We start from the raw sequence: 22,119 nt of genomic DNA, 5'->3' as shown, positions 1-22,119 counted from the left end.
AGAAATCAATTGTGCGAATGGCAATATGAGAAATGCCTTTTTATGATCAGTGACAGCGTATAATGGGATGCTTCTGCAAAACCAAAGACTTGCCAGACACCCATAATGCAAAAGTTTGAATTGTTAGAACACATCTGTAGATGAAAGGTAACTTACATTATCAAAGGAAATGCCAGTAAAATTTGTAGTAGTGTTACTGATATTTTATGTGGAAATATAGTAATAATAGTTACTTTGTTTTCATAATTACAGCCTGATACGTCATCACCGAGGGCAGCAGCCAAGACAGCTGACCGGGCATTATTGCAGACACCAGTGAAAGGTCCAAGACGTGCACCAATAGCTACATCTACACCTCTCACTGTGCAAGCTGAAAAACCATCAGAAGCCCAACCAATGCCAAAACCAAAACCTCCAAAACGTATCACACTTCAGGTATATACACACATCGTTATAAGTCTGCTGTGTCAAACATCTTGTTCATTCAGGGCCTGTGATAATAAAAGTTGATGCATGACTACATAATTAATTCCTTGTTGGGTGGGTGGGGTGGGGGTTGGATGGGTGGGGTGGGAGTAAGAGCTCATTTCATTTTGTGTGCATGAAAATTGCATGAGAATTTTCTTATTGTTTTCTAAACTCAGGCTTTGTTGCAATGCTATTAGAAAGGCAGAATTCCAGGGCTGGGGAGTGACTGTTTTGTAATGTTTATTTTAGTTGATACAGTGTACTTCTGAGCTGCAAGAACACATCTTATCTTGTTTTGCATTCATTGAGAACAGAAAGACCACAAAATACAGAGACAGCTACCGTGAAGACAAATGTGAACGCTCTTTTACACTCTAAAAGTGTCAAATATCTTTTTTCACGAGAAATATATTGAAAATGTTCTGTCACCTTTAAAAGTGAATTCTTTGTGAGTTTAGTTTGAATAATATATAGTTTTAGTATATTAATTTTCCTGTGTGGACTGGTGCATCCAGAATCTTCAGAATCAGAATCTGTGTATGTATAAATGAAGGCATCACGGTCATGTCTTTATTTTTCCGTTTTGCATGTGAACTTTTGTTTTGTGGGGGAAGGGGTATCAACTAAAATGAAAGAATGACATTTGTTGTGCATCAGGTTTTATCGACAGCTCTATGGCATTAAGCATGGTTACAAGCTGTCAATGCAGTTAATACTTTATTTTTAAACAATGGCAAGCATTCTTCAATTAACCGATTCAGTGGGTCAAACTATCACCTAATACTTTGGCATTCTCAATTGATACGTCTTGTATTCTATGATGGTAAATCATAGACGGTAGAAGTGAGACTGTCTATGGTAAAACCATACCAAGATCTGACCTTTGACATTCTCATTCAGGAGGAAGAACAGAAACCAACAGAAGAGGAGGTAGCAGAGCCCTCAATGCTGCAGGTAATGCACTCACATAGTCAAGTTGTCAGTTTGTAAATTGTTTTCAAAATAATGGCTGATAATGTCTTTTTGGGCACATAATTAATACTGTTACATGCCATGCCATTGCAAATGTGTATGATATCAGTGATTCTCTTCATAAACATCTATTCTCGCGAAAACTTAGTTCTACAATGCTTGGCATAGTGGGTTTGTGAAGGGACTGATACTATGTAGCAGTATTTTACATTTACCTCTACTAATCATTGTTGTCTGTCATGTGACCACAATGTCAGCAAATCATAAGTGCATCAGTGATGATCTTTATAACTGATAATAATCTTGTAATCTTCATATTGAGAAAATTTTTCTACTTCCAAGCTTGTTGATTTTTTGGTCCCCTCACAGTGAAAAGTAATTCTTGTGGTTAGTTTGACTGATCTTTTGTGTAGCTCACTAGCACAATTTTGCAAGATGTCACATTAAAATATTTGAACTTTTGTCATTTGTCAATTTCACAACTGACTGTTTGTTCATGGCCCTTCTCTGAATCTGTGGTCTTGTCTTTCTTTCAGCCCGGTTTCACAGAGAGTACAATGCATGTAGCAACACCAGTCATGGAAGAGATGTCAGACACGTCAGGTGTTGATGAAGAAAATAAAGCAGGCGTTGACAGTGATGATGATACAACTATCACTGAGAGTGGACAGAAGGTAAATAAACATCATCTGCTATAGATTTCTATTTCATGAGTAACCAAGCTTCTTAGCAAGATACTACTGACTTTACTCAGTATTTGTTGGACACAAAGTATAATTTAATGATAACAGACTATTTTAGTCCGTTTCAAAACATTCTGAAGACAACTCAAACATGATTTTCCTCCACTAACATGTGAGCTGTACTTGTAGTAGCTCATAATGGGAAACATAGTCAACTGTTTTAACATATACAATGTCAGTACCGTAGTATGTAATACTGGTTAGGTATCTAATATAAACAATACATTTTCAGGCAACCTTGTGGTGTCTTGTCACAATCAAAAATATCCTCCCACTTTAACAACAATCATAACTCCAAAGAGACATATGTATTTTGTTGGTACTGATGAAGGTATGAGAAATGTTTAGCAATTGATTCCAGTGATTGTATGAGTAGTACAAATGAACTAATAAGTGTACAACAAAGACAGATACTTCTTCACTTACAATGTTATGTAATGTCAACCCGAATCTTTGGCTAATTACAAATTCTGTGCATCTACAATTGTGTTGTGTTCTACCTCATCTCTCAGTGAATTGAAATAAAAACCTGCATTGCTTAATGTCCATTTTGCATTGTGTAGGAAGCCCAGAGGCAACAGTCAAAGAAATTTTCATACAACATCAAGCTCAGGATATTGACTATTTAACCCTTTGAGAGCTGAACTTTTTCCCTCCAAAATTTTAATGCAACATTTTACCAATTTTTAGGAATTTTTGCAAATTCTTTTGTAATTTTGGACAAAATGGACATCACATTTCATTTGCTGCAGTTCTGTATCAACAGTTTGGCAAAGTTCAGAAAAGAAAGTGACTTGGGTATATTTTATAATGGCAACAAAAACTGATTTTGGTGCTCAAAGGGTTAGAGCATTTTCTGTCATTGTTTTGTGAAAGTTGTGATCAGCCTTCATTATTGATACTCCTATTGTTGCAGTATGACAGGACAGACCGGATTGAAGATACTATGTTTGAAGAACAGCATGAAGATGAAGTGGATGAGGAGGGTGGAGGTAAGATTTTGCAAATACACTTTTTATTGTGTCATATCATGTGATCAACATTGTGGCCCAAGATCACTCAATTTGATGGTGTTCAAAAAGTCAAGAAAGATAAGCGTGGAAGTGTGAAAACCGTCCACAACTCTGAATGATTTTACCAAATGTAATCACGTACAGTGTTATTGCTGCCTAATTTGCATACACCTGAAGTAGACTGATGCAAGGCTTTGCTGCTGTGAACATCACTGAGTAGCTGTTACAATCACTTGTGTAAGAGGAACATTGGTGATTTCTCCTCAATGAAATCATATGAAAAATCAATCGTTGAAGAGTCTTCACTCTAACAGTGTGCCTTAGATAGAATAATTTCCATAATTTCCATAAATAGCCACAAATGGCTACATTTTCATCATGGAAAAGAAGTCCATGAATGCCCATTACTTTGGATTTTGAAAGTCTGTGTAGCCAGTTACTGCTTCATAGCAAGCTATAATGAATGATAGTTGACCTGACCTGTTGCATATCACTTCACAGATGTATTGCGTTGGCACAGGTGTTAAGTTCCAAAGTCTGAGGTGTATGCTACACTTGACAACTAGAACATTCCAAACACCAAACTGAAACCCATGATAACCATAATACCCAGAGGGTTAGGAAAAATAACAAGACACAACAATGAAAGTGTGAAAAACGGAGGATGAAATGCTTTAGCCATGTTAATGTTTCTATTTTTAGAGTAACAAGAGGCCTAATTATTCATAATGTTGTGTTTGTATTAATCTGCATTTCATGAAATGATACTTAAAATATTTGCCTTAATTTTTAGCTCACATTTGGTATACCAATGTTAGGTTATCGTACAAGCTGAATCAGTTCATTTGCATCTGATTTGCATGTCTGTATGTCTGTATATTTGTGGGTATGTGCGGATGTATGTCCGTCACACACAAAGGCTCCCATACCGCCAAAGCTACCATCTCAGTATTTGGTGTACAGGTAGATGCAGGGGTTGAGATGTGAATTTGTTCAAATGAACACATCAGTGTCAAAAATGTGCAAATGAGGTAAGAAAAAGTGAAATCCTGCAAATGTGCAGGAGGCATGCCAGTGAGAAACAGGCCAACTCCACTGATCTTGACTCATTTCCTGTCATTGTTTATGAACTGTTACGTATTAACAGACCAGCTGAAACCATAGACAGTAGATGGGGGAAGACCGTCTATACTAAACTAAGAGGGGCTTGTTTCTGCTATGCATGTTGCTAAAGTTGACCTCCAGTACCTAAAGTTAGACCTTAATTACTTTTGTCATTCTTGTTTTTCTGGTTTTAAATATTTCTTGTTGGTTTTCTGGTTGTACTATGCAGAAATCATTGTCATAACATCAACGTAGAATTTTCCTCCACTGAACAGATAGAAACAACATTTATTGTTGATCATTGGTAACCCATACTGGTATATACCAATTCTGATCAAATTTGAGCGACACCATATAATTGCGGTATTTTTTGTTATCTGTGAAATATAATATGGTATATGTTATACTACTCTGTACCAAAATATTTCACGAACAGTCCACCAAAGTTGAGGTGGTAATAATCAATATAAAATTATAACAAAAAAGAAGTTGTTCAACATAGGAAATGACATTCTGCTGAGTGCTTGGTATAAGCTTACATGGATTGTTTTGTTTGGCTATGTTCTTTGTCAGAAAAACAGTATTTCCTAGTTAAAACATGTAGTATGATCATTTTTAAATCCTGAAGTTGTCAATTGAAAGTAGTTCCAGTTTACTTTCAGTCCAATGATGGCTATGCGGCCCATAACGTCATCAATAACTTACCATTGAATCCTATGGAGTGTGCAACGTTGGTATACAGGCATGTAATGATAAACTTAGAAGCAATCTGTGGTGTTCTGTTGATATCTGTAGGGTCAAAAAGAAGAATAGTTGAGCAAAGAACTCCAGTCTCTCTGATTTTAGGCTATAGCAATAATTTTTTGTTATTTAAATAACTGACATTAAGGAGCTCATCTATAAATATTCAGTTGTTGATGACTACAGATGGGATAAGTAACAGGAAGTTTGAATATGATGAGGATGTAGAATCATAGAAAATTGAAGATCAATTACTCAAAGATAGTCCCTGTACTCACAATATGTCTGTCACCCTGTGACGATCTTGAATGCTGGAAATTGCCGGTAATATAATAAATACTGCATCCCTGAAGTTCCTGAAAATTCCAGTGAGTATTAGTACATGTTCACAGTATCTTTGGTACATAGGGTAATATTTGGCAATGGTAGTCTAGGGGTTTACAATAAAGACAATATGATTCATTGATTTACAGAGACCGACACCAGCATTCAGGAAGAAGTAGACATCCCTATGCCCACAAGTGAAGCAGATGAAGGCCGAGACACTGAAGATGAAGTTGATGAATTGGAATCTCACAGCGAAAGTGAAAGTGATGCAGTTGTCATGACGCCATCGGTCGGCAAAAGACCAGGCTCTGCAGTTGATGTAAGTGACATACTAGTGCTGTAAATGAATTCAAAATAAGTATGTGGCTCTCAGAGTCTATGGTGTACTATTATTACAGTGACACAAGAGGTGACGTCACAGTCATTACAGAAAACAGATTTGGTACAGGTTTACTCATACGTACTCACTAGTTCCAGGACTAATTCTTTACCGTATAACATTTGGCAACTGTCTACAGCACTGAGAATACATTATGACTTATTAACTCATATCCAAGCCAAGGCATATGTATATGATGTGTATTAGCTGCTCCACTTCCTGAGAATAGTAATGCCTTTTGACTCTGTGGGCATTTTGAATATTTTTGACCCAACCATTGAAGAAAAGAGATCTTTGAAGCATAGATGCAGAAGGGTATCAGCAAATGTAATTTGTCAAGCTATGAAGTATTGTAGAAAATAGTCCAGTGTCAAATGTCTGTTTTTGGACTTAACCTTTGCACTGATTTTAACTTCAGTGAAAGGGAACAAATAACACTCTGATTGATCAGCAGTTGTTACCATAATTTGTTGTTATATATTCGTTTTAGAATGAAAACACTGTCACTGTGACAATATATTCCTTGGTTCTGGATGAAGACAGTGATGTAATGGAAGATGATAACGTCCAACGTGTCTATGTGGAATATCGTTTCCTTGGAGTAGATGCTTCGGAGTTAGAAACTCCATTCTCCTTACCTAAACCAAAGCAAAACCAGCCAGTCTATTTCAACTTCAAAAAGGGTAAGTTTAGGTCATGGCCATGTTGCTCGTTGAAATGATTAAAAAAAAGGCTGTAAAAAGTTATGAAACTCTGATGAAGGAATAACTGTTATCTTATCAAGAATTGTTCTACTCCGGAATAAAAAGGATGAAGGGTGTTCTACAGACTCAGTACTCCCAAGAGATCACATGATGACAGTACAAACAAACCTACATGTGTACAAACGCGTATTGAAATACACTCATTGCTATGTGCATTTGTGCACATGGACATGGGCTGGTTTATACTGTGATCCATTCAAATTCTGGGTTTAACCTATTTCATGTGCATCAATGCAATGCACAGTTTTCAATTTCACCAATTTATTATTGATGGATGCCTTGATAAAGGAAAGCTGAATTCTTTACAAAACCACCAAATTTATGACGTTTTTTTCAAGTGCAAGTTTTGAATAAGGTGTTACTTGTCACAAACATGCTTATTTAGCAAAATATTTCCCATCTTTTAAAGCTACGTCGAAGACTACATTACAATTTTGGTTTCAGTTCGATTTTCTCGGATCATGGAAAGAAATCAGATTCAAATCAGAGGAGACTAGTATCATTGCCATTGCTGAAAGAAAACTCTTTACATGTAGAATATGCAAATTATGCTGCTTTGCCAGAATGAAAACTGTGGAACTCATATGAATTGATAATACACGGCAAGATCCAATGTTCAGTTTTGTTCTGACTTGTAGTTTGTTGCACAGCACTGTGATCATATAATACCACAAACTGCTATTGAATCACATTTACTGCCGTAGTAACAGTGTTATATAAAATAGATTGCATAAATTACATGGATAATAGTGTTATTGAAGAGTGTAACCAATTTTATATGCTATAAAATAAATAATTTGACAAAATTTTAGCAAAATGTAATTTTCTTTATTTTGATTGTTAAATTTTGTGTTCTATCTGTGACTCTTTCAGCTTTCCACATTGACCCAGAGAAGAATAAACTAAGACGAGACTACCTAGCCAGTATGTTGTTACCAGAAGATCCATCTGAAGGAAAGTATGTAAATATGAATTATGCAAAAATGTTATTCATTTTTCATTGTAGGATACATAAATAATGTGTTAAAAGACAAGTATTTACATCTATGTAGTTCACTTGAATAGTTTTGTGGAAATACGACAGCATGCCTGTACTTTCTGTTCAAATAAAGCAAAACAACTAATCTGTTATTTACACAAAATGTAAAGGTGTTGAACCCAGTCACCATCATATTTTGGGTGAATCCAATTCTTTTCAGTCATTAAGATGGACCTCTACACAGCAAAATAGGGGTGAAGGAGTCAGAACGAGCATGTAGTACAAGTTCTGTGAAATCTTTCTTAACTGTACACCAGCGGGACTTGGAATACAGTTTAGTTCACAGAGATGGTCACTGTAGAGAATTCATTGTACATGGTGTTTCACAGGCCACATACTGAGAAGTGTTCTGTATAGTCAGGAAAGGGTTTTTGTTTTAGACAAGTGATGTGATAACATGATCAGAAGATTTTGTGACCAAACCCAACCAAATTAAAACAGCTAGGAAAACGAAACTTGACAACATGTGAATGTAAAACCTGTAAAAAAACATTCTATATCCTGGCTCCTTTCTGTTGAGTTGAATACAAATTTTGGTCAAAATAAACAATTTGATTGTGTGTGAGTGAAGTCTTTCATTCTAATATGTAAGTTTATTCAAGTACTCGCGTAAACCACCTTACAGTAGTGTTTGCAAAAGTTCTTAACATGCCTAACAACAGAAATTTCATTATATCCGTAAATATTCAGAAATGAACCAACTGCTGTGTATCTAACCAACAGAATACGATTTACTGTGGTAAGTGAACCACCTGAAGATCATCAGAGTCTGGACTGTGAAGACATCGGACACGCCTATGTTGATGTCAGACAGATACTGAGTTCAGACAGAGATGTCACAGAACAAGATATAGATGGTAAGTCTCACTCCAGAATGCTAATCCAAATTTCCAAAATTAATGAAATTCCAATGGGAAAAGTGATGATGTTATTTTCAAATGAGCGAAACAAAATTATTTGTATTGTAAAACCTCAGTCTTTCCCACCCTATTCCCAATGCTAGAATTTGATATGTATTGTGGGAAAAAGACATTCAAGTGTTGAAAATGTTCTTTATTCCAATTGCTGACAACCTCCATCCTTCAGAATAAGTTAACAGTGGCAATGTGTCAATGTCACTGTATGAATTAAGCCTGTCACCCCATTACTCAATGCAGAGATCAGACATCATTATTGAAAACAGTAGGCCAGGGCCATACCATAACAGGGGAAGGGTAAATCCTGTCACATCTAAACTGATGTAAAATCCCACGATGTTTTCAGTAGTTGGCTCTGATCACAAAGAACGTACTTGGTAGGGATAAAATTACTATACTCCATCAAAATTGTACAGATTTATCATGATGGAATCCCACCAGTATTAAAACGGCTTCTGCACCATTTTGCTTGAATTGTAAACAAAAAAATTTGATTATGTGATCTCTCCTTGTTTCACAGTTTATGATGCAGAGGACTCGGAGACTGTTATCGGTGTATTGAATGTTACTGTGGAATGTCTTGCAGCTCTGAAAGCAGTTGAAAAAGAACTTCCCAACCCAGCTGACACCATTGAATGAATGGACCAACCAATCACAGACAACCTTCTAACTTAATGACCTTGACATTTTACATATTCAGAAATTGATTTTGATTTTTTGCACATGAAATTTATATGGATGTAAATGATTTTATAAGTGAAAAATTAATTTATTGATATTTCAGCATTTACCTGATGTCAAATAATTATTTTGGAATTATTGTAAATGGATACCATGTATTGCCCTTAGGATGTGAATAGATACTATAGAAGTATACTGGCTTACCTCTTCTGAACTTTGACCCTATACCGTCCACTCAACCTTACTACGTGTACGTTCACTTGTAATATCTCAATGATAATATCTGTACTTGACAGTGACATTGGGGACAACAAAACCATCACAAAAATCTCACTGTTCCAGAACTACTTTCAGAATTTATTAAGTATAAATTCAAACTGGTGTTGATGTTATTTACTCAACTGTAGTGTTTCTGATCCAGTCAGAGTATTTTCCCAATGATTGACTGGTTCACTGCTCTGGATAAAGCAATAAGCATGCAGACTGGACCAAATAATGAATGGCCCCGGATCTTAGACCAGTGAATTCGCTCACCAGTGCAGCTATTTACCAGTCCATGGTAACATGTGTAGCATTAATTATCTGTGAGTACAGAGTTCATGGATTTTGCCCCAAATATGAGATTTTTCACCCAGGAAAAAGTGTGAAGAATGTGTTGAATTATTAAGTGACTCATCAACTTTATCAGAACATATGAACAAGTATTGATTTGATTATGACTGCAAAGAGTAGAGTTTTCTGGTTCATGTACTTTGGCAGCTACTACTTACTTACCAAATTTTAATCAATATAAACGGTTAGTAGCCATAACTTTTCAACAACTTCAACTATTTTGTATTGAAACAGTATTATTTTGTGCCGTACTCAAAATGTACACAGCCTGCAGACAGAGCAGCATTGTCATTGTAGAAAACCTATGGGTATCAATGCTAATTTTGGACCTGCTTTATACAGGGAATGGATTGAACAGCCTTGAAATAGAAAACACATCAAAAGTTATGGCTACTCGCCTGTAGCATAAAACACAGTACAGCCTTTATCTGGTAGCATATTGCAAGTATTTCTTGTAATTCAACTTTGAACAATGCCTGTCAAATCAATGCAGTATGTCTTACCAGTATTTTGTCTTAAAATATATTATTGTAGTTATTTTTTGCTGAAAAATATGATTTTTAGTGTACATATCTACAAAATTTTCTGTCCACTGGCATATCCAGCCTGAAATGTTTCCAGTCACAAGAATTAAGAATGCATTTGTTTTTGCAAAACAAAAAATGGATTTCATAAAAATAGTAGAAAGATTTTGAAAGTGTAAGTTATGTGAATCTTGTAGACAACTAAATACTCTAATTATCTGTAAAGAAGTATCTTAATGTATATGTGAACCTTGCCGGTAATACTTATAACACAAGATGAATGTATTGAAAACGTTTTTTTGGTTTTTATCAAACAATATTTGTAGTTATGGAGACATTGTACATACTAGCAGTCACTCTGTAGTCCGTCCTAGAGCACAGCAACAAGTACCAGTAGTCTTTAAACTGACCGGGGCTGTAATTTTTTAAAAACATTTTGATAGTTTTGTCGTCCAGTTCTCTTGGCAGGCCTGTGTCATTCTGTCAATGTGAAGAGTACGTCCTTGCTGTTTTCAGTCAAGGTTTTGGAGTGGAGGTGTGGTATGCATATAGTATGAATGTGATACATGCGTTGTTGCATCAAATTTACTTGCATCCAGACTTTCATGTACTGTACACTTCCAAGTCATTGCAAACTATGTCCAGATATGGCTCACCTCCACAAACTAAATACATGTATTTGCCATTTGAAGACACACTGGAGCATAGAAATACCAAACTTAGCCTTTGAAATCCGTAGCCATGTGAAGTCCATATATTATAGTCCATCCATAGTCAAAAAGTGTACTTTTCATGCAAATTCTGCATGGATTTCTAGGCCCAAACTCTGTTGGTGGTTTTACTTATCTATAAGTAGATTATTTTATTTTCATAACTTGCAGTAGTATTTTTAGCTTCAAACCCCCAAACAAGTGAAAGAAGGAAAATATGTATTGCCCAACTCATTGTACTATATCTTTGTCTATGAAGAGATTTGGGTAATATTCAAATAAACTTCTAGTATTTCTATAAAATATTCGGACTCTTCATTCTTTATTCTGCTGACTATTAAATGAATTGTTGATTCAGCAAATTTCTTGAATCAGAGAAATTTCAGGCTTTCTTAGACATGTAGACCATAACGCTATTTTAAGTCAGAGCCATGGTCACACAAAAATTTAAATTTCTGAATGATACTGAATCCAGGAGCCATTGTTAAGCTACTATGTACAGGATTAGCCACTGACTGCATCCCATGGAAATTACTGCAGGATGGGCCACATCACTGCTCAAACTGAACGATTATTGTGTAACCATAGTCCCTCTAATGTGGTACAATAATATGTATTGTATCATACCAGTATATTGATGGCGCAAATACGGCGATCTGATAGGTTGAGATGCGAAAAGAACCGTGGTATATACTTGTATTGGCGATATACCACGGCTGGCATACTTGCGAGCTCTCGGCTTGAGCAAAATCCGTTTTTGACGTTCAACGCAGAATATCAATATACTGTCATGATACAATAGCAATAAATCACACGCAGCGACGTTACACCATGAGATTTTGACCAGTTCACTCCACATATGCACTCGCTGTCGCTCGTGCATATATGTCATGAACTGGTCAAAATCTTGTGGTATAACATTGCTGAGTGTGCTTTATTGCTTAAATATATCCCAAACAAGGGCCTATGTGCCTGAGGGTAGGCGACCATTTGCGTGACGTCACAGGGGCACATGGTCTCCTGCCTCAAGGGTACAGAGTCCCTGTTTGGGCTATAATGTTTTTATTACATGCCTCCAATCACTTCAAATGTTTTGATTCATTTGCAAATGACAATCATAATTGCTTTATTGCATTATGTTAGAAGAAAATCCATTAAAAATAGAACAATTTCCATCAACGAACAGCGCATTGATATATCTATCTGCATAGATTTCTAAAAACCTGATTTCTTATGCAAAACATACAATTTGATCATGTTAAATCCTAAAATTGTCAAGTTGAAAATAATTTAGGGTCACTGTCAGTAAAATCATGACTATTCGGCCTGCTACGTCATCAACAAGTTACCATTGAATGCTTAGTGGAGTGCGTGACATTTGATTTATAAGGCGTGTAATAAAGACACAAATATTGACAGTTAATACAGCATTTAGAGGTCAGATTGTGTTACGTCAGCTCAGTTCAGTTCAATATATCAATAATCATGGGGACTTTTTGTCCTCCTTTTCTGCTATCTGTCATCTCCTGCCTCGTGTGTCCTTGGGAGTTTGGCCGGACAAGAAAAAGAAAGAGACTTTGTGAGAGAGAAACATCAACTTGACCATTTTCCGTCCAATATCATTCAATAAATACTTTTACTTTTTTATCCCTCAATAATTATTAAGATGCCTCTACATTTGAAAACTTAGGTCCACACAATTTTTTCCAAAACGTGATACACATTTCACTTAAACCATAACTTTGCATTATTCTTTGATTTCGGAAACAAGCACAATAATTTGATGTGTTAATTGCCTCAAACATTTGTATGTCTTACAAACAAATGCAGTTAATCTCCACAGTTTTTGCAACATGACAGTGATGAAAGCCTAGATGTAGAGTACTACAAACTGCAGCTGGTTTTTTGGGGGCCATGCACTGGGCACTCTGGGGGTGGAGGGCAGCATTTTTCTTACACGAGGTCAAGGTCAATAAATATATATAACATGACAGGCAGGCAACAAATTGTAAATTGCTAGGCATTCCTTTGCTTCCATGACTGGCAATGAATCATTCCATTTTCAGCTACATTCACAAGTCCAAACATAGGAGCAACACTACACAAGACACTTATATCATTTCCAAATTATTTTTATGTCAGTTATAGGAGAAAAATATAACAATATGTTATTAAATGTATAAAGGACTTGGCTTCAACTACTGTGAGAGCTAAGATACACATGTATGCAATATAACAGTTTTTGATTGGTTGGTCTTTGGAAGAATAATTTCAAGGAGTAACATGAGCTGCCATAATACAGTTATTGATGAGAAGAATAAGAATATTGGCCTTAATTGGTGTTGAAGCAATCAATATGGAGGTGATATACACCCCCAACATTCTTCCAGATCACAAGGTATTTTCCAACGCCAGCACTGGAACCATCTTCCTTGGACATGGTGAAGTTTCCGCGTTCAAAGGCAACATCACCTTCAGAAATCCCGCCTACTTCTTCAGTGTTCAAAGTTATCTTTGCCACTCCAGGCTTCATGGCGCCAAATGCTTCTTCAACAGCTGAATAAAGATGAAAGAAAATAGAACATTTTGAGGAAAAATTCAGGCCAGAAACACCTAAATAAACCAGTTAAAATCAGAGCCGCTATAATTATTGGTGTAGACACAATGGGATGTCCTACAGTCTAGATGTTTTTCTTCCAGGCTCACAATGTAAGAGTTCTACTGAAAAATGTCCTCCAGTAGAGGGCCTGGTAATAGCGGTATCATATTAACTGACTTCTCACTATTTTTATTTTAAATGTCAACTACAGTTTCTTGTTCTACTCCCCAAAACATGTTGACATACACAGTGCTCAGCTTGTCAACTCAGCCTATACATGTGTAGCAGCGTGCGGAATTAACGTCGGTCCGACGGTCCGAGACCGACAGATTTCTCGTCGGGCCGAAAGTTTTTAACAACATGTCGGTCCTTATGACCGACTGGAATTTGGAATAAATGATGAAAATTTCTCCATCAAGACCTGTAACAGATGCAGATGATGACTGACTCTGAATCATGTGATTCAGACTTGAATGTCATGCACCTATCAATGTTTTCCACCGTGGGAGTGCGGGGCAACAGGGGATATTGATCGTACTTCGTGTCCTGGTAGTGGGGAATTCGATCTACGGTACGCCTGGCCGGGGGAGGGGAGGTTGACAATGTCGCAACATAGTAATTTTTGGTCTTACGACTTTTTACATTTACGGAGAGTCTAATCCCTCCGATCGACGCGCAGAGCACGGTGCAGCTGATTACATTCAGATATCGATCAGTTTGAATCACGTCCGTGCATGCAGATTCTAGCAATGGAATGCATTGATTTTGGTGCAACAATGTGACACAATATTATAATAATACTCGTCTAGTGAGTGTAAGCCTGGTAACGTTAGCATATCTGTGTCATATGATAGGCTAGAAAAATTGTCAAATTCTGTCGGTCCCATAGTCCCCTCCCCCTCGTGGTGGAAAACATTGATAAATGTGTGCGCATGACAGATCCTGTCAGATTCCAGATCATGTAGATGAATATTTCATGATCATTCACTTACACTATTCTGCAATTTATGTGAACAATGGTCTTTTGAGTGAATACTTGCTGACTCTATTGATAAAAGGACATGAAAAATTAAATATTACAACATTCAAAAGCATAGTATTGATGGAGCAGTTGACTTTAATGGTCGTTAACAACTGTCTTTATTGAGGACCGGCAGTTTTCTGTAAGGACCTGAAGCTTTGGCTTGGTGCAGGTCCTTATGACCTGAAGCTATTTTCTCTTAATTTCGCACACTGATGAGTAGATTGCACTATTATTGATGACAAGTGGATTCTTTTAATCAGGAATAGAATTCAAATGTAAACAATAACAATGCATTTTACACACATAGACGCTGTGTTGACAAGCTAAGTAGTAGGTGTTTCAATTAGTAGTTGGACAAAAACTTGTAATTGACATACAAAACAAAAATAGTGAAAAAAAATCAAAAGCTACAGCTACTCTTTGTAATGGCCCACATTATAATTTATTTGGTGGAAGTACATCTAATGCATGTGCCATGTTCAACCTCAAATGTAATTTTACCTTTGTTGGCATTTTCCCTTGACAGACATGTTTTGATATAGTTTGAAATGAAACATAGTGGATTATTGGAAATTGTGGGGAGATGCTTGTGTGACATTGAGGTTCAAAAATGCATAAAGGTTTTTTTTAAATAATTTATTCAAAATGGTTCCAATGACCAGCTGTTCACCTGCTAAAATCTATTCCCAGAATAATTTTCATGATACAGTTTGCACAATGATTTCGGCCATGGCAACATGCTTATGAAATGCAACTAGATAAATAATAAGTAAACAAATAAATAATTATCTAGGAAGGATACTTTGGTTCATTGGATGAAAAGATCACAGATTTGCTTCACAGCTCTTACTCAGAAACCATATGGTGACAGACTTTTTTATTTTCATTTTTATATGACAAGATACAACAGGAATATGTTACACATGCAGTGGAAATTCTGCCATGCTGAAGGATAACGACAACAGTTCAGAACCATAAAATGTGTACAAGTGATGCTATAGATATTAACATTTTCTGCCATGTTGTGTGTGGTCCAGTCAGTTTGTATTTAATTTTTCCAGAAATGTCAGAAAAAATTAAGGCTGAAGTTGGCCTAGATCAACTGTGCAAGTATGAGTAATGAAACGTTTCTTTTTTGGTCTAAAACCTGCAAATACTATCATGTTTACTTTCACTACCAAACTTCTGGTTGTCAAATTTATATCTGTATTTTTATTTGCAAGGGATTTTTGTAAAAGTGGGCACTAAAATTTACAGAATCTGTTAAATTATTACCCATGGTTCTGATATACTAGTATATTTCGGTTCTATGGTAAAACTCAAGTGTTTTTTAGCTTGGCAAATGATGAAGTTTCTGAAAAATCTTCCTTGCAAGACCCTGGTGACTGCATAACTGCAGACAATAAAGTGTGTGTAAGTGGATGACACTTACAGGGTCAGGGGTAGGCTGATAATAATCACAGTGTTAAGGTGTTAAGATACCATACCTGCAGAGCAGTATCTGTGTCTATAAGTATTTACTACTGAAATGAGTAAAAGCCCTTGAATCTCTATAATTACAAAACACTCATTAATATGCATTGCATAACTGATTTCTATTATGTTACAATGCATGCATAATAGAAATGTTACATAGGAAACAAAGGAGTGTGACCAGTGTCAGGCCACTTGTTGCATCATGTGACTGATCTGACCTGACTTGACCTGACTTGACCTGACCTAAAACAGAGGAACAGTAACCTATTAAAAGTACCATTGTCTTCCATCTCATTGGTGATGTATAGCATGCCTTCAATTCCATTTTCTTATGCTACTTAGTAATTGTCAACTACCTGTTATCACTATCTTAGATTTTGTCTAGGCAACACCCTTTCAGGTACTTGTACAGTAGACAATTTTACTTCAAATAAGATGTTTACAAGACAAATTGTGCTGAGTCATGCTTGGGGACTTCAGGGGACAATAGATTCACTTGTTAGTGCCAATTATAGTACAAATTATAGCATGTTCATACAGTCAATACATAGAGTGAATGCCTGCCAATAGTTCAAATATAAAGCCAATGGGGGTGCGAACTATTAAATCTCTTATCTTTCTGCATTTTGTCAGAGTTGTATGTCTAGCAGCAAGGCTTTCACTGTCTTGATACCTAAAATCCTTGAAGACTTATGCATTCACATTAGGCAATAGTTCATTATATATTATTACAGATTTTGAAGCAGAATTACATTCAGAGTTTAATAGTAAGACTATTTTCCTGTCAAATGATGGTGCAATTTGCTGTGCCTTTACAGTAATTGACTACCGCGGTAGCTGCAATCAGTGTTTTGAAATGGTGGAGGTCGTTTATACAAGTGTGACCTAGACTTCATGATAAAATAAGATCTACTTGGGCATCAACTTTGAACTATGAACAGTGTTCCAAAATCCTGACAGACAAGATATCACCTTACAATAAAATGCATAAACCAAAGATGACAATGCAGTGAGGTAAGTGTCAAAGTAATGGCAAGAGTCTAGCATTTTCAGATTGAAATATCAATGCACGGAGTCCCATGTGTTGGGAGTTTCAGAAGTCAATGCTTATTGCGAACGTCAAAATGAACCGGAGATCAACTTTGATAAGCCCCTATCAATTTCCCTCGCAATCTTCCAATATCCCTTGGAAAACACCGAGGTACTTTGGTTAGTGTTGCCGATAAACAGGCCAATAAACATACTAGACGCCTGCTGTGTTACCGCCATTCGATCTCCCTTCTATTTCTGGCTCCCTTTCCGGAAGAAACCATTTTGAAGCCCAAAGTGGTTGACAAGAAATGAAATAAAGCATGCGATTCTAAGACCTTTAATTGTAATACTAATTTGAAACTCGATTTTTCACAGAACTTGTTTTGCATTGTTACGTGCGTTTATCCTGTTATCGTGAAGTATTTCCCGTATGCAGTCATGTCACATGACATACTTTACCCAAACTTGAATAGTAAATTCCATGAGCTTGCAAAGTAAACAACTGTCAGTGTGAGAGCACATGGATGGGCAATGGCAATGTTTCAAGTAGAAGTTGAGTTCCACGGTAAAATTAGAAACATTCACACGGAACGACTGAGATACAGCCAGTTGGTATATCTAGTGACAGACAATGTCGTTGTACTGAGTGAGGCCCTGATTTGACTCTCGGCCGGCCGGAAATGCTCAGTTCTCCGGTATTTCATTATGACATCGTTCACAGTGCTGAGCATGCGATGCATTTCTGTGGCGATACTGGTTTGGGAAACGCCTGTCAACCATTTTTCTATGATTGTCTTTCTTGCCTAAAAATCCATTGTAAGGCAAATTGACGTCGACAGAGAAAAAAATATTCTCACGATTTTATGAACTGGCATACACTGATCTCTCTATACTGGCCCTAACGCAGCCTGTGCACATACTGATCGGCAACCATAGATAAGACAGCAAAACTTAGCCAAAATTTCCGAGATTAACAGACACAGTGTTTTATATCGCTGTTTTAAATCAAACTGATTACACAATCTCTGGATACAGAAATGGCGTTTTGGTGAAATTTCAGCATCAAAAAAATCCTAAAACTTGACATGAGGACGTCATGTGCCGATCAGTAGAGAGTAGAAAAACTGTCGATGATTGACTGCACGGAAAAGCAGTCTGCATCTTGTGAAAACAACAACATAGCAGTGAAAATTGTAATAGTCACCAGTAAAACTCTTCACAGATGAAAGGATAATTGCTTCAAACTAATACACTTCATGTCCAGAGAATGAAAACTAACACTCAACTAACATCGTGGTCCGTGAATGAAAATAAACAATGGCGGTGCCGTGCCGATTTTATCCCTTGCCGATTTCGTCCCCGCACATGCGCAGACTACCCAACATGGTTTCTATTCATAAAACGGCCCCAGACATGTAGCCCCAAATCTGAAGCCACTTTCTTCTATCATATGTCAGCCGTTTCGACTTTTTGTTGAGAAGCATTCTTATCATAGCCTGTCAAATCGTATACCGTACTTGTACCGAAATTCCTGCAGATGAAACAGTATTGGTCGATAATTGGGCGCAAACTGGCAAGATCGCTTACGCATCCGAGATTGTACGAAAGAAATTTTAGCGTGAACTTGGATTTTGAGTCGGGGGTCGAAATCGGCAACTGCAGAACCGAAATCGGCAGCTATAGCAGTTCTATACTCCAAGTAAATTATACCAATTGATACACTTCCCCAAACTTATAATACATTTTTAACTAATTTAAACACATAAAATTGACCACCGGATAGATTATACGAAAGAAATTTTAGCGTGAACTTGGATTTTGAGTCGAGGGTTGAAATCGGCAGCTATAGCAGTTCTATACTCCAAGTAAATTATACCAATTGATACACTTCCCCAAACTTATAATACATTTTAAACTAATTTAGACACATAAAAGTGACCATCGGATAGATTGTACGAAAGAAATTTTAGCGTGAACTTGGATTTTGAGTCGAGGGTCGAAATCGGCAACTGCAGAACCGAAATCGGCAGCTATAGCAGTTCTATGTTCCAAGTAAATTACACCGATTGATGCACTTCCCCAAACTTATAATACATTTTCACATAATTGAGACACTCAAAAATGACCAACGGGTAGATTATACGAAAGAAATTTTAGCGTGAACTTTAATTTTGCGTCGAGGGTCGAAATCGGCAACAGAACCGAAATCGGGCCGATCTTATCCCAGTGAAGCCCTGTTGGATAGTCAGCGCATGCGCGGGGACGAAATCGGCAAGGGATAAAATCGGCACGGCAGCGGACGTTACTGTGTAATGAACTATACTATTTAGGTGACGGGGGTGGGCAGGGTCAAAGGATCAAGAAAGTACTGGAAAAACGTGTCATTTTCCTAACGATTCTGTCTCGGGAACTCCAGCGTTTCCATTGTTTTGTGGTATATAACAAGTGTGCCATGAGCTTCGTTGAATACACTGATATCAAACAGCCATAGCTGTAAACTGGCGCAAAATGGTTTGATCCATGCAGAAGCTTGCATAGGGAGATCGAATGGAGATAGCACAGCAGGCGCAGTGTATGTTTACAGACCAAAGTACCTCGGTGTTTTCCAAGGGATATTGGAAGATTGCCAGGGAAATTGATAGGGGCTTATCAAAGTTGGTCTCCGGTTCATTTTGACGTTCGCAATAAAACAGCGGACTATTATAAATTATTGTGACTTGTTCTGTATTTTATTTATGACGTTGCAGTTTCATGAGAGAAAACCATTACTAAGTTGTCACTGTTGATTCTTAACATTATATACAATTACCGTCATAACCCTTGCCTGTTTAACTTTGAGAAGACATGTGTAAACACATTCTCTTTATTTTTTGATGTTTCAAAAATTTATTACCTCAGAACATTTTCTTTTTATGCACACATAAGTTAAGCATGTATTTCTAAATTTGGAAAGTATTTAGAGGTGTACTCTGACATATGGCTTCCAAAGTAAAGCTTCATAAGAACTTATGAGCTCATTTCCCTATTTCTCTGTCAGACATGCCACTTGTTAGCTTGTTGAGCTGGTATCAAAATAAATTATTTTTCACTGATCAGAAACTAAAGAGGAGTATCTTAAAGTTTTCTGGAATTTCTTTCCCAGTCAATTGGTTAAAATTGTAATTGTATCTCCTTGTGACAGACTGGAAGGTTGCACAGGGTTCATTAGCTGCACTACATCCGTGAACAGGACAATATCCGGTGTCCAGCAGGATAATGCAATATTTGTTATATTCTCTGTATTTAGCCTGCCGGACATAAATAGCCGTGCTTACGGACGTAGTCCAGCTAATGAGCATCTGTGGACAGGAGTTGTAACAACAACAACACGGGTTAAATTACAATTTCACGGGTAGTCTACTTAATCGATAGCCTGTGGAAGGGATATATTATTTTTACACCTGTCCGCCTATGAAATTTGAACGCGGCTTTCTCGATGCGCCATGTACCCCTTCGTCATGGCTTGTGGTGCCACGCCCCCTGCGTGTACATTCTGGAGTACACTGTCGACGCCGGGGTCAAAATGCACTGGGCTGAAGAATCATCAACTCTTCCTTGCAAAAGGAAACATACACGAGAGAAAAAGTCATATACTAGAGAGTAACATTGAAGCAATGTTGATATACTAATGAGCAAAATAAAAAGTTTTTGGTTGCGGTGTGGATTTTTTGGTTCCTCCACCTCGAAACCATCTTGTATTCTTCTGTTGTGTAAAACAAACATCAATATTTCGCTTCAAAATTTAGCGACTGTCGTAAGCGCAGGTTTACATCATAATTACATAAACTTTAGCTGCAAAGCTAGTTCACCCAATGGCATTGCAGTATCACATAATTAAATCGATCGATCCATGGAGGTACCAAAGGATCGTAACGTAAGCGGTGGTATTACTTCCTACCTTTACGCCCTGTTTTTGTTTCGCTTCCAGGGGGCATGAATTGGCAGTCTTCTGTGTAAAGTTCTGAAAGCCCCTTCATATCACCGGAACTGTAACGCTCCATAAACTTTACATTGCAGGCTTCTATGGTAGCTTTCAGGTCTGCCATCTTCCCCTTTGTACAACTAAACGTTGTGTAACAAGGTCAGCCTGCGCGTGGGAAATAGATATATTCACTTGTCAAACAATCGTACGCCCAGTGCTTTCTCATCCGGGGCCTCTGTCAGTCTCAAGTCACGACAATGAACTTGACCCGTAGTATTGTGGCCAGTCGACCAATACAATGCACTGGAAGATGTATCAGATATGGTAAGTAAAATTCCAATTGGAATATTTGTTTCTGATATCCAGTATTTATGTATGCACCGTTTTCCTAATAAAATTAGAAGTTGCATAACCGTATTACAATGTCTGGGGTGACCATGTTTTCAACGGGGTCACCAAAAATTTTCATTGATGGTGTGATTTTCACCCTTTCTCCAATAAATCTACAAATTACATTTTCAATCTTTTTACTTAAAAAGAATTTACTGTACGTTACAATATAGAAAAGACAATGAGTACTAGACCTGATGTAATGAAAATTTACGAGTGAATTCACAACCTTTTGTAAATTCTTTATGTGACCTTCTACCGTAATACATTAATGTAACTCTGCAATCACTTGATTTTGTTTATAATAAAAGAGGAAAAAAAATTATCAGATATGGTATTTTTCGTGTTTTATATGTTTCAGAGTTTTGGAGCAAACAAGGAACTGGCCAGCTGAAATATGTACGAAGGTAGAATGGACACTGTATTTATTACATTGTAAAAACGAATGGACTCTTTTACTGGTACGGACTGGTCAGTTTCTCCACGAAAGGTTGCCATGGCAATTTAACATTATTATAAAAGAAATGCATCGAAACTATGAATAATTATGCACAAACCTATCCACCATGAACAATAACAAACTCGTCCACGATATATAACGAACTCTTGAGTTGATAAGTACGCCCCAATGAGAACGCGCGTT

The 22,119-nt window shown here is 37.0% G+C and overlaps 2 protein-coding genes across 2 annotated transcripts in view; one reads left to right on the top strand and one right to left on the bottom strand.

Annotated features, from left to right (window-relative positions):
* Window positions 1–11,297, top strand: part of LOC139117402 (protein fantom-like) — a 36,607-nt gene extending 25,310 nt beyond the window's left edge. The window contains 9 exon segments of the mRNA XM_070680487.1: window positions 253–435; window positions 1,369–1,422; window positions 1,977–2,114; window positions 3,100–3,175; window positions 5,515–5,687; window positions 6,238–6,430; window positions 7,385–7,469; window positions 8,274–8,407; window positions 8,988–11,297. Coding sequence (XP_070536588.1) covers window positions 253–435; window positions 1,369–1,422; window positions 1,977–2,114; window positions 3,100–3,175; window positions 5,515–5,687; window positions 6,238–6,430; window positions 7,385–7,469; window positions 8,274–8,407; window positions 8,988–9,106 — 1,155 coding nt within the window. The 3' untranslated portion in view covers window positions 9,107–11,297.
* Window positions 11,298–13,105: 1,808 nt separating this feature from the next.
* Window positions 13,106–21,345, bottom strand: LOC139117403 (uncharacterized). Its single transcript, XM_070680488.1, has 2 exons — window positions 21,063–21,345; window positions 13,106–13,550 (listed from the first exon to the last, which is right to left on the bottom strand). Exons 1-2 carry the CDS (start codon window positions 21,208–21,210, stop codon window positions 13,327–13,329), a joined length of 372 nt encoding a protein of 123 aa, XP_070536589.1. The 5' UTR covers window positions 21,211–21,345; the 3' UTR covers window positions 13,106–13,326.
* Between the last annotated feature and the right edge of the window lie 774 nt (window positions 21,346–22,119).

This window comes from Ptychodera flava, chromosome 18 (assembly GCF_041260155.1).
Source record: "Ptychodera flava strain L36383 chromosome 18, AS_Pfla_20210202, whole genome shotgun sequence".
Classification (NCBI taxonomy): domain Eukaryota; kingdom Metazoa; phylum Hemichordata; class Enteropneusta; family Ptychoderidae; genus Ptychodera; species Ptychodera flava.
The sequence above is the reverse complement of the archived record's forward strand: the minus strand, read 5'-3'. Positions and strand labels throughout refer to the sequence as shown.

Excerpts from the sequence above, each read along its gene's own strand:
- LOC139117403 (XM_070680488.1), bottom strand. The coding sequence starts at position 21,210 with ATGGCAGACCTGAAAGCTACCATAGAAGCCTGCAATGTAAAGTTTATG. Across the intron at positions 13,551-21,062 it reads AACAAAAACAGGGCGTAAAG|CTGTTGAAGAAGCATTTGGC; the intron begins GTAGGAAGTAAT and ends ATCTTTATTCAG.